This window comes from Fukomys damarensis, unplaced genomic scaffold, assembly GCF_012274545.1.
Source record: "Fukomys damarensis isolate Sample0158 unplaced genomic scaffold, DMR_v1.0_HiC HiC_scaffold_35, whole genome shotgun sequence".
Classification (NCBI taxonomy): Eukaryota; Metazoa; Chordata; class Mammalia; order Rodentia; family Bathyergidae; genus Fukomys; species Fukomys damarensis.
The window spans coordinates 47,553,006-47,566,488 of NW_022900947.1; the positions used below are offsets into that span (position 1 = coordinate 47,553,006).

Genomic DNA, 13,483 nt, shown 5'->3' on the forward strand with positions numbered 1-13,483 from the left:
AATTATATTGCTTAGCCCTGCCCTGCTCAGCATTATGCCATAGGACTTCCTGTGACCATGGACATATTCAGTTCCAAGGGGACTGAGGAACAGAATTTCGAACTTTGGTTTTAGTTAACTTGATAGCTGTGTAGCTAGTGATTCCACCCAGAGCCAGCCCTGCACACTTTCTGCTGCCTCTCTGATTTCCTTCAGTCACATCTCCTCACTGGGTCATATTAACCCTGCAATGGCCTCAAAGAAATTTAAATTGTCCATATTTATGTACTTAGTGTCCTAGTCTGTAGGTGAGTAAAACAGTGTGAATTTAAGCAGTTGAGTAATAAGAACTGTAATAGTTAACAAACATATAATGTATTAGGCACCGATGCAAGCACTGAATACACAGTAAAGTATTTCAATACCCGAGAAACTTAGACTGCCACAGAAGGAACTTAGATTACAGTCATTACTGTTTTATAAATGTATAAACTGACACAAGCACAATTTAATTAATCTTTGCCTAAGATCAAATAGGTAGTAAGTGACTGAGCTAGGCTGTAAACCCCAGACAAACTGCTTCAAATAATAACAGAGCCTCACTCCATTCTTTATTATTTCATCATTCTGGAAAGCGAGTTTTCCGCAGTGGTGATTTTTATTTGAAATGCATCACAGATGGGGCCTTCCAAGAGCGTTCCTGCTTTCTGCATACTATAGAGAAATATAGTGCCTCTGGCAAGCGGGCAGGAAAAGAGCAACCTCCCTTCCTTTTTGTCCTGTCACAATTCTCTGAGAACACAATGTTTGTGAAAGGCAATTCAGATTGTCTCCTAACATCTTTAATTTGGCAGTGGGACTTCATTTCATCAGAACAATACTTAATAAATGAGTAGACATAAGTATCTATGAATAGCTGCTATATATCTGCTCCCATTTCTACAAGGTTTATTCAATTTTTTTTCTCAGTACACTCACCAAAAGCATTTTAAAGCAATCAGATTTAATACAGGTTAATCATCTGTAAGTTAAAATTACTTAGAAGTGTACTGTCCATAATTAAGTAGTCTCACCTACTACCGCAGAATAAGGATGCCTTTAGGTAACATGAAATCTATCATTTTTCGCAGGCCCCTAAGCCTTTTTAAGATTGCTCATAAAATTTCTCATTCTCTAAGAAATAAATGTCTCTGTCAAGTCAAAAGTAATACGAGCACATGATGGAAAATGGAACTTTTTAGTCTTCTAAGAGATATTGCAGTATTGCAAAATTGATTTTATTCCTCATTGTTTAGGTTCTCCTGGTCATTTTAGGATTTGCCTTCTGAATATAAAAGGAGAGTTATGATACTTTTTTTAGGGAGGTGGGCAACAGAGGCCTTTGGGGAGCAGGAGAATATTTTTCATATGAAATTCTCTGTCATAAAATGCTAATGTTGGTGTTCTTGTCTTTATGTCTATGCATTCTTTAGCTATGAGGATAACAGACCCTTCATCAAGTAAGAATGACCTGAATGGCTGATAAATTCCATTTATCAGTGTGGTCCCATGAGCCAGCTGTCAGATCAGTATTGAAGAATCATTAGAGCTCCTGTCATTCACATTGAGGCAGAAGAGCAAACTGTGCAGGAAAATGCTGTGGCACACGACTTAGAAGCAGAATGAATATCCCGCAAGCGTATCGCCCCCCAAAATTCTGCTCCACCTCTGTTAATCGGATCTCACTTGATTCAGTGCCACAGTTATAGTAATTTCCTGTGGTACAGACTTGTTTCACATCGAATACTTTTCTCCTTACCCTGTGATGTGCTCCTCTGTGCTGCATATGTCCACATTTCTGTTGTTTGTTTGGGCATCATTCATCTAAAATTATTTTGTGACTTAGTAGTGTATCTTTTTAAATTGATCTAATGCATATTAAGCCACCTGACTGCAAATGATGTTAGTGAATTGCTGCCCTAAAGATTTAAAAGGCAAAAGAGAAAACTCCTATGCAAGTTAAATTTTACATGTGCAAAATCATCCCTTTAAAATTTGGCATCTATCATTTGACTAGTTACTTAATTGTTTATGAATATATTTAAGCTTGTGAACCAAAGCTACAAGTCTGTACTTGTCTAATAATTGTTAATATGTGGGGTTGTTCTGTAATTTGAAAATTACGTATCCTGCAAGCATAAGCTAAGATTGGCTAACTATGAGTGACCTTGGTGTAGACTTTCAGTTTGTTCTTCTGGTGAAGAGTCCTTTGTGTTCATTTTCCCCAATGCCATTTCACTTGCCTCTTCATGCTATTGCTTATTATTTTCCTTGGAAACTGGAGCTCATTGCAGTTTTAGATCACATAACCTTTGGGCTCGTCATGGTTTTTTAGTGGGTAATAGTTGACTTTAGTATTTCATCCTATCTTTTATTTCTCAATTTCAGTAGAAATTTTGCCTTGATTTCATGATGATTATTTCCATTTTTCCTTTTTCCACCATCTAAAAGGATCTGAGGTACTTTCCTTGAATATCCTCATATTTGAGAAGTCAGCAATAGAAAAGAATACTAACATGTAAGATGCTTCCTAACTCCTATTAGCAAACACGCCACATGCAGCAGCAAACCTCCTTTAATGGCTCTTTATTTAGGAATATTAATGTTAAGAAATAAACAGGTCAAGTTTAGCTTTCATTTAAATCTGAAATGCAGTTGCTGATTGTCGTGGGAGAAAATAGTGAATATCATCCATTTTAATAGCACGTTGGGACCATATCTTTCTTACATTGTAACTTTTTCTGAAAACTATATTGAACTCAGCTTCACATTACGGTAGACATGCAATTCTTTTGCCCTCACTTTGCAAAGTTTCCATCCCCACAAATACTCCTTCTTTAGATAATGTAAATGGAGGACAATAGCTGACTGAAAAGAAGTATTAGCACCCTGTACAACGGAATTGTAGTAGGATAGAAAGGGTAGATGTATATATGTGTAGGCCTTCGACTGGTTTGGTCCTGTTCTCCCATATACTTCGAGAAAAGCTAAGAAGGGTTCAATTTATTGGAGTCCCATCTGTAAGAAGAATTTATTGTATGCTGATAGTAAGTACGTAGCATAACCACAAATATATGGTACTCTTGTCACCCACGTATTACTGCTTTTCATGGCAGCTTGGAGAATGGAATGAGACTGAGAATTTGCCTCCCATGCTGTCCCGTGCCATTCACCCCACTCCATCCCCATTCTCAGCTTCACCCTCTCCCTTGAGCTTACCCTTCAGAGAGCTGGAGATGCCTAGAGCCTTTAACCTTCATTTCAGCAGCGAATGTCTGATTTCCAAAGTCCAGCCCAACATAAACCTAGAGGAGAGTAATCCAAAGCCTGAAAGAAAGTACAACTTGGGTGATTTTGGTCGAGGGAACTTTTTCCCACTCACTGTATCTCATCCTTATTCCACACAGGTAGAAAGTCAGGCCAACAGGGCTTTTTAAATCCATACATGTTCTGCAACTAGTAGTTCCTTCTAATACAAGTTATGTTTTTGTCAGTCACCACTAAAAATAGGAAATTTGGAAAAATGGGATAAAAGTATATCCGGTGAGGCACAAGCAGAGGGAATCCAGTCAAACAAATGTTACAACAATGAGTCCAGTGGAGTCTAACATAACTTTATAGATTTCTTTCTTGCAAATCACCCTTAATTACATCTTCATACCATTTGCATATATGTTTCAAACACATGAATAATTTATGGCACAAGTCTGCTTTTGCTTTAATTAATTTCTGTGTCCATGACATTTTCATTCATGTACATTTCCTCAAGCTTGATAACCTATAGTCCTCATTAAAGTCTTAAAGTACTTACACCGCCTGTCCTACATTTTCTGTCAAAAAATAACTTGCTGTAATGTTTCTCAATGTCAATTTTGTTGATATAACGTGGTGTGTTTATTAAAGACCAAGTATTTGATAAACTTAAATTTTCTTTTCTCTTTACAGGTCATGGGTTATAGGTGCAATAGCTCTTCTCTGCTTGTTAGGATTGACCTGGGCCTTTGGACTCATGTATATTAATGAAAGCACAGTCATCATGGCGTATCTCTTCACCATTTTCAATTCTCTACAGGGAATGTTTATATTCATTTTCCATTGTGTCCTACAGAAGAAGGTAAGCTAGAATTCTATTTTTAAGAATAAATGGTGTACATTTCATTATAGCTAAGCAACTGTAACATATTCTGATATATCATTCTTGATATGCTTGGTTGTAAGAAATAAACATTATTTTTTATAGTAATAGAGACAAACAGATACAAAATGTATAATAATTTATGTGTTTAATGAAAAATATTTTATGATTTGAACAATGCACAAAAATTATTTTCTCACTGACTTGCCCTCATACTCTTTTGTATCAACATGGACAGATAAATTGAATTTGTGCATTAGGAAGTAATTCTTTTCTAAAGTGCATGCATATTATAGTACATTTCTGCTTCTTTAAAGATTAGTTTATACCACAAAGTCAAAAGTGTAAACATTCTGTGGTACAGTAACGTACATTTACACTTTGAATGAATAATGCAGTTCTTAGTAATGATCTATAATTTAAGGGGATCTTTTATAATAATTATGAGTTGAGTAATAAAAACTGAATTTCTAATTTTTACATTGGCTTACTTTATAATTTATTACATTTATAAGGACTTAAAATTGTATTTTAAAGGCTAATTTTAGCTAACATTATTATTGCATTTTTAAATTACAAGATTAATTTTTCATTGTTTTACTTTTAAAGTCTATTTAATTTTAGTCCCTATATCTCTGATCACGGAGACCAATTGGCCAGGTTGTGTTTGAATCTTAGTTCCTTCACTTAAAAACTTATGTCACTCAGAGCCCGTTAGTTAACTTCCTCATGACCCTGTTTCCTAATGTGTGACATGGAGGTGATGAATATAATTATGAAATATTAAAAGAGATGGTTCTGATTATGAAGGTGCAAATGTAAAACAACATTCTCAGAAAAAAAAAGAAACTATAGTTTTTCTTTGGAAAACAAACAAAAAGTAAAAACATCTATCTCTAGGATTTGAACCCTTAAACCAAAGTGGGACCCAAACCAAAGTTAAGACAGGTGTCAACTTATCAAGATGAGCAAGAATAAAAAAAATTTTATTATGTTCCAATTTTAAGTGATGTTAGGTCTTTAAAGTGTGTTGTCATGTTAAAAAATGAAGGAAAAAGAAGTAATGATGTGGGCCGGGGATTTAGCTCAGCAGTTCAGTGCCCTTCCTTGCAAGCATAAGGACCCGAGTTCAATCCCCTGTACCAAAAAAAAAAAAAAAAAAAAAAAAAAAAGTAATGATGAATCAAGCCAATAAATATAGATTTTAGAAAAGAAAAAGATTATAATAAAATGAATATATTTTAATCTAATAAATTGTAATTTACTTTGAATATATAATTATTCAAATTTGATGTAGATCAATTCAATATATAATATATTTCAATAATTGCCCAGTGATGAAGATACCCTTTGGAGGGTCACAGACTGATGAAGGCTCAACCAATCTCAATACAGTAAAACCTTGGTTTGCAAGCATAATTTGTTCTGATAACATGTTTATAATCCAAAGCACTTCTATTTCAAAGCTAATTTCCCCCAAAGAAATAATGGAAATTCAGATGATTCATTTCCACAATTCAAAAATATTCATATAAACATGATTATGATACTACAATATAATAGAAAATAGTAAAGTACAAAATATAAAGAAAAATAAGCAAATTAACATACAATTACTTTTGAAATAATTTGTGGTGTGAAGGAGACAAGACAGAGGAGGATTATTGTGTAGGACACCTTTCAGTGTCATTAATGGAATCACTGCTCTCTCTTGGCTCAGTGGAGTCTTTGTGTGTGTGTGTGTGTGTGTGTGCAACTTTAGCAAGAAACCTATGCGTTTGCCTCCTCCTTTTGAGGATTTCATGAAAATGTGACATTGTATTGTTGTTAAACAGATTTATTGCTCACACTGCTACAGCTTTATTTGGGCAGTGGTTTTCTACAAAAATTTTCACTTTTCCCACATTTTATACATGTTCCTAACCTTATTTGAAGTGAAGGATACCTCTGCCCTTTTCACTTCCTCTTGTATCAATGAGATCTCCTCCATAACCTTTTGTGCTTAGGAGATCATCACCCATAATCCTGCAGTGAGGGATTGGTTCAGGGAAAACCAGTGGCTCAGGTGTGATCATGTTACCTTCCGCATCACGTATTACTCATATTGCAAGATGTAACTTGCTTATCAAGTTAAAATTTATTAGAAATTCTTGCTCATTTTACAGACCACTTGCAGAAAAAGCTACTCACAATCCAAAGTTTTACTGTGTATGATTTCATAGGCATCCTGGGTGTTGTCATGCAGCAAACAGCCCATGAGGGAGAGAGAAAGATCCTGTGGAAGTAATCTGAAAGTGACTCACGTTACTTCTACTCGTATTTCTTGAGGTAGGACTGATGGTACTGACTAAACTTCAAGTGAGATAAGCAGGCACTTTTCTACTCAGAAAGAGGAGAAATGCGATTGGTTGACCATCTGCCATACTAGATGAGCTTAAGAAGTAGGAGACATCTAACTGATGCATAAGAACAGAGATGGGAAGAAAGAAGCATCAGAGGAGAGTGAAAATCAAGATGATATCCTGAATTAAAAGCAGGGAGAAACTTCAGAAATCATGGTTAGCCTTGTGAAAGACCTCCTAAAGGCCCCACCTGCTTCCACCACCAATGATGAATTTGGGTATTAAATTTCAGACACATTAACTTTGGGGGCATCCATTCAAACCATAGTATTGACTTGTGGACCATCATGAAAAAGTTTGGTATATTTTGATTTAGAAACTTACGTTTGTGTAAGTTATTCATAACAAGTAAGAAGCAAATTGTTCTTTCATCTACTCTTTGTTTTGAAATTTTGAGACATTTATTTGATATCAAGAACATGGCCCATCAGGAAATATAAAAAATAAGAAATTATTATTTGCTTTTTTTCCCCAACAAAATATTCCAAGTACTTGTTTTTGCAGCTGCAGAAATAGTCTTAGGAAAATTTTTAAAAGCCATCTGACTGAACTTTATTAATGTGCGTTATTTTTTATTTTTTATTTTTTTGTACCAGGGATCAAACTTGGGACCTTGCACTTGCAAGGCAGGCAGCTTCACCACTGAACTAAATCCCTAGCCCTATTAATGTGCTTTTGCTAATGTTGCTCATATATTGTGATTCAAGAAATAGGAAATACTCCAGATCTGGTTTTACAGAGTTATTTGTTGATTGAACTCATTAACAAAAATCAAATGTTTTGAATTCTCAGTCTTTTTTTGAGTATGGATTACATGGTATAGTACCAGTAATTCCACTAGTTAATTAAAAGTGCTCACTTTGCTTTTGTAATACTCAGTTATTCGATATACTCTCAGAACTTCCAAGACACTTTATTCCTGATTTCAAAATATAGAAGAAATGTTTGATTTGTAAGATGTATTCTCTTTCTTGTCTTGTATATTCTAGAACAACGTCACACTGATATTATCTGACTGGGGTAATGCAGATGGAGTATCATGTGAAACAGCTTAGAGTATGCAAATCCTTAAACAACTGAGAAGCATTTTCATTGTAATCTAAGGAAAAATGTTTCATGGATATGGTCCATGTTATTTTTCTTCCTTGTTTTCGAGACACATGCTTACCGTTTCAAATCACAGTGCAGCCAAATAAAGTTGGTACAAGGATTTGATTTGCAATATAGTTAGTGTGGGACTTGGCATCACGAGATTTCTTGATTTACTGGTTGTTTATAAAATCAGTTTAGAACATTCAATTTTTGCTGGAAAATGCAAATAGCCTGTGATGAATTCCTGTGAATTATCCATATTATCCAGTATTACTGCTTCTGCGACAGTAAGAGAAGTGGTTCTTATGCTTTTTTCCCTTTTCTCTTTCACTCTTCCTATAAAACATTTGCTTAGATTTAAATTGCTTTATTTAAAAAAAAAGCACTCATCTACAAAAAAAACATGTTATATGCTGAGTATAGTAGCCACAACAAGGTCGAATGAGAGGCAATAGCTATACTCAAAGTTTAGGTTCTTGGGGATGCTTCGTGATTTCAATACTAATTACCGACCTGCAGTCAGTGGTGCTTACAGTGGTTTAGAGAAAATATTGTCTTCCAAAATTCTAATTAAAGCACTTACCCTATTCTTTCTAGCTTAGAGAGAAAGATAATATAGTCGATTCGTGATAATACAAGTAACATATACTGCCTATGTTGGTTGTAGGTTAATGTATGAAAAGTGGCAGGCTGGGAATTTAGCTCAGTGGTTCTGCTACCTGCTTTGTAAGTACAAGGTCCTGAGTTCGATTCCTGGTACCCAAAAAGAAAGAAAAGAAAAAAGAAAAGTGGCATCTTAGAAGGTGTTTTCTCAGCAACAGTGCCTTGGAGATGTGGACTTCTTCACAAAAGGCACATTGTTTAACCCTTTCGTGCTTAATTCTCTTTTACTGCTTCACCATCTCAGTGCCCTTCTCTGTAAGACAAAAGTAATGGCTATCTCCCAGAATTACTTTGAGGAAGTTACCTTGCACAATTTTATGCAAAAGTATGGTTTAAAAATGAGGACCCTATCTGCTCACCCCTCTTAGAAACACAGATGAGAACAGATATTTCTTTTTAAAATAAAAAACAGACTGACTTGTAAACACTAAGAATAATTATCTCTGTTGATAAATGTATGTATTGTTGATAATTGTAGCATAGAGATTGGTGCAAAACCTGTTAAAGTGGTAAATATATTACTTTAGAAAAAAAACCCTTTAGGCAGAGAAAGGCATTTAATGCTAAGACATCAGGACCCTGTTTTCCTCACACTGTTTTCTCCACAGAGGAACTTTTTCTTCTTTGTCCTTTATCCTCTTTTCCCATCTTCATGGGAAATTTTTTGAAAATTCTTTCAGAAGCCTTCCCCACGGAGAAGCCTGCTCTGTGCTTTCCTGTCCACATGTCAGTCCCTTCCTCATCACTGTCCTTAGCTCACTGAACATCTGAGACAATTGAGGCCCTCAGGCAAAACTGAACACATTCTTTGATTGTGCTACTTCTTTGATGGAGTGACCTGTACAATAATAGGATATTTCCATTCTTAATGTGTCATTTACCCTCCCATTTTAAAACTGTTCATTTTAAATAGCATTCCTTTAAAATGCACATTTTTATAACTTTATTTTAAATGAAATCACATTGCAATGCTGCATTGTCATAAATTGTGGAAATCATGATCTCGTGAAATCAGAGAGACATCTAAGAAAAATGCAGTGTCTTTTCATCATGTGAGTTGTTGAACATCCAGCCAACATCATGAGGTGCTCTCTTTTTATTATAATTTAGTACAGTAATGTTTTCGTTTTTATGAGCCTTGTGCAATTAAATGTAGAGCAACAAAATTTTTAAACCTGATAAAAGCCCCCTGCGTTGGTACATTTCTTTGCTTGAGAAAATCAATTAAAAATGCTTATTGCTTATTTATCTATAATCTTACACCTGTACCTGTATTAAGAATTTAATTTGCAATGTTATAAAGAAAAGCAGTTATGTTTCTTTGTCCTTATGGAGTAGGACTTTTTTGTGAAAATATCTTAATATATTTTGAATTTTTTATTCTAAATTTGCTAATTTAACCTCTTTTAAGAGAACAGATCAAAGAAACACAAATTTAAAATACCCCACAAAATTCCCTTTTTTGGTTCTTAAATATTTTATCTCACTTCCTTTTGCCTTCTTTTTTTCCTCTTTCCTAACCTGCTCCCTTTTACTTTCTAATTAGACTTCTGCCTAAAGAACAATAGTGACAATACCTTTGTACTAATAGGTCATTTATATCAAGTTTATAAAAGTAAAAATAGTACAAGAGTAAAAACTCTTGAGTTTTCAGTATATGCTGTTTGAAGTAAAAGATAATACATGCTAATGTTATTAGAAATGTATGTTCCTGTATGTGACTGTTTTTAAAGGCTGTATATATGCAAGATTCTAAGTGCGATACTATAAATACAGTTATATTATATTGCAAAATATATACTACGAGTCTTTTATCTGTTGGGCAAGGAATTAATTATATTGTTAACCACTAAAATTCACCTACTTTTTACCTTAGTTTCTAGCAGAAATCAGTAACCTACTAACAGAAGTTAATTTTTCATTGGCTAGGTACGGAAGGAGTATGGGAAATGTCTGCGTACACATTGCTGTAGTGGCAAAAGTACAGAGAGTTCCATTGGCTCAGGGAAGACATCTGGTTCTCGAACTCCTGGACGCTATTCTACAGGCTCCCAGGTAAAATACATCTGTTCTTTGAATTTAAACATCTCTTACCCATGGTCTGTTCTTCATTGGTGTTCTTTCTGATCAGTGCTATTTTCAACTCTAAATGTTTACCATATCCAGATGTCGTAATCGCTTTAGTTTGATAGGCATGGGAAGGATTCTGACAAAAATTGAAAGAACAAAGATTGTAATAAAATTATGAAATTTAAGATCTGTTTGCATGATAATGATCTCAGATTGTTTCTAGTGTAATGAGTATAACAGGTGGAGAGAGGAATTTATTACTTGATCCAAAATTCAAGGAGAGCAGTATTTTTATATAGATGATTCTTTAATTTATTAGTTCTTTCACCAGTATAATTATCTATCATTTACTGAAACTTTACATATAAAATAATATGTTCAGTAAAAAACAGTTATAATTCATAGCATATTATGTTCTGAGTCATTGAAGAACTGCACTGTAATCACCGCTTTCCTGCAGTCCAAGTGCTACTCTCATCAGTCCAGTGCTGGAAGTAGCTCTGTAGTCCCTCACCAGGAAAATGTCAAACTTATAGGTAATCCGCCACCCATTTTTCCAGACCACAGTGTCCATCACTGGACACCCCAGAAACTCTAGGATGCTAAAGAAGCCAGTCAAATAAAATACATAAGAGCATGAATAAGGGTCCTGAACAGGTTTGGGTTCAGACTTGCAATCTGATCTTTTTAAGATTACATGTTTCTGAAGGAAAAAGTCAATATTTTAAGTGTTGTCAGTTTAATTCTTCTGAGGAAGGCAAGATTCAACTAATAACTTATAATTCAAAAATTAATTTTCTTAATTATTTAACTCAAACTATAAGTCTACTTCTGTCATAAGTTTTGTTATTGTAGATAAAATGAGAATTTTACTACATTTGTCCTTTGCTGTTATGTTCATTTAGTTTGTAGGAGTAACATTAAATTTCCTTAATCAATTCCATTCACATATTCAGGTGGTAAATGTCTTTGTTCCCCTTAAAAATAATTTACCAAATAAATACACAATTACTTCAGACTCATCTACTGTTCAACTAGACAGTCATGCACACCTAACTAGCACGGCAACAACTCTTGTAAATCAGAGATAATAAACATTTTCACAAACATTTGCTTCCAACTTAATGGCACTCTCCTTAATTTTACAAACAGAACCATGTATCTAATCTCAATCTGTTTTCAACTAAAATTTTAACAACTAACACATAACCATCACCTGCCACGTAAAATGTCAGATACCTGAAGTAAGTTAGCAACTACAAATTATGAAATTTATTTCTAAACGTACTGTGCAATAGTTTAACAGTTTGAGTCGGACTTATGATCAAATTCCAAAGTAGCAATTTAGTGGAAGCAGATACACCATTCGGGAAGAGTCTTTGAATCCAGAACTACTAAATTTGCCAATCGAAATTTTAAATTTGCACACAAGAATGGGAGTGCATCAAAATGATTCTTCCAGAGAAAGGTCCTTCTTGTAACCAGTGCCTTTATTATCAACTGGTGATTTTCTGCAGCTGCTTACTCCCACTTATGATACCCTTTCCAACAACTTTTAAATCAGAACCGCTGAGATTCTTCACATAATCTAGCCTCATTAGTCCTTGCCTGCTTTCCACATTACTGAACGCATTAGCCACCATCCTATCCTTATTTTATTGATTAAATATCACTAATGAAAAACTGATATTTGGGAGTTTCAGTTATTAGGTCCCAACAGCGCTGCATGATGTAGGAGTACATCCCAAATACGAGATAGAACAGTGAAGCTGAATAAAATAATGGTAAACTTCATGGCGGGTACACCTCTCCTTGACTTGAATCCTGTCTTTAACACCTAACAACTGTGACGCAGTATGTGGTTTTAATCTCATTGCCTCATTTTTTTGGTTTTATTTGTAAAACAGTAGTAAAAACACTAGTTTTTTTACATTTTTAGGATTATTGAGCTAATGTACCAAAACATTTAAAACAAATTGTCAGTACTTGATAAATTGCAGCTACTATCATTTATTAGTGTCATAGAATATAAATATATATGTACTTTATTCAAGCTGTACCATATATTTTCTTCATCTTTGTAGTTTGTAAAAAATCACAATTCCACTCTTGGGAATAAACTTATAATACTAATACTGATACAATATAACACTAATATAATACTAATTCTGATTAAATATCACAATATAAGCCTGGAGAAAGGATAGTTACTTAACTCTTGACAATTTAAGTTAAACTATTGAATATATTTCATAATAATTGTGACCTTTCATAAACAATTGCTAAAATATTCACTATTATTAAAGCACAATTTGGGGATTATGGATGCATCTTAACCTCAAAGAACTTCTAAAATAGAAATCTCAGTGCATATTACTATTTTATTTAAATAGATTGCTTCCTATAAAACAACAGCAATCTTGAAAATTCTGAGAATAAATAGGGGAGATAACTTACAATTTGGAGCATTCATTCTACATACTGGGAAACAAAATTTATTAACAAACAAACCAAGAAAAATACGTTTGTGAAACCTGATGAGCAAGCAAACTATAATGACATAAAAGTATGCAGGTGACTACTTGAATTAAGGGGATTGAGTACTGGGGAAAGATTGCCTTCGCAGGTGACATTTATGCCAATGCCTGAATGATGGTGTGCTAAATGACAGAAGTAAAAAGCAATTAAGGAGAAGATAGTTCCAGGAGGTAGAACAGTGTGTGCAAAGTGCTCCAGGTAGGGGGAACTTGCAAATTCAAAGATAGAAGGAATTTCATTAACCAAAGGAAAAATAAGATTGAGAGAGAATGGGAGAGGAAGTGAAAGAAAAAGGCAAGATATAGACCCTTAAGTATTTTTAAGAGTACCGTGCATTGAGGTTGGATTTTGATTACACTGTGAAGTTAATGGGATGACTCAGAAAAGGTAGTGCATGGAAGTCAAGCATAGCTAGAAAAGACTAGGCAGAGAATATGTAGCCACTGGAGGTGCAGGACTGGCCAGACTAAAAAGCGGAAATCATCTCTACCTGAACTTAACTTCTTGGTGTTGATCACTTATAAATTATTGATAGTGTACAAAATTATGCTAACAGAATTGTGTA

General features: G+C 34.3%; 1 protein-coding gene across 7 annotated transcripts in view; it reads left to right on the top strand.

Moving 5' to 3' along the window:
* Adgrl3 (adhesion G protein-coupled receptor L3) overlaps window positions 1–13,483 on the top strand; it is an 811,341-nt gene that overhangs the window by 738,010 nt on the left and 59,848 nt on the right. For 5 of the 7 annotated variants that reach the window (XM_033758920.1, XM_033758923.1, XM_033758917.1 and 2 more), the window contains 3 exons: window positions 1,452–1,478; window positions 3,964–4,132; window positions 10,240–10,365. In XM_033758920.1, coding sequence (XP_033614811.1) covers window positions 1,452–1,478; window positions 3,964–4,132; window positions 10,240–10,365 — 322 coding nt within the window. The remainder of the gene's footprint in view (window positions 1–1,451; window positions 1,479–3,963; window positions 4,133–10,239; window positions 10,366–13,483) is intronic. The other 2 variants (XM_033758921.1, XM_033758922.1) reach the window with 1 other exon arrangement.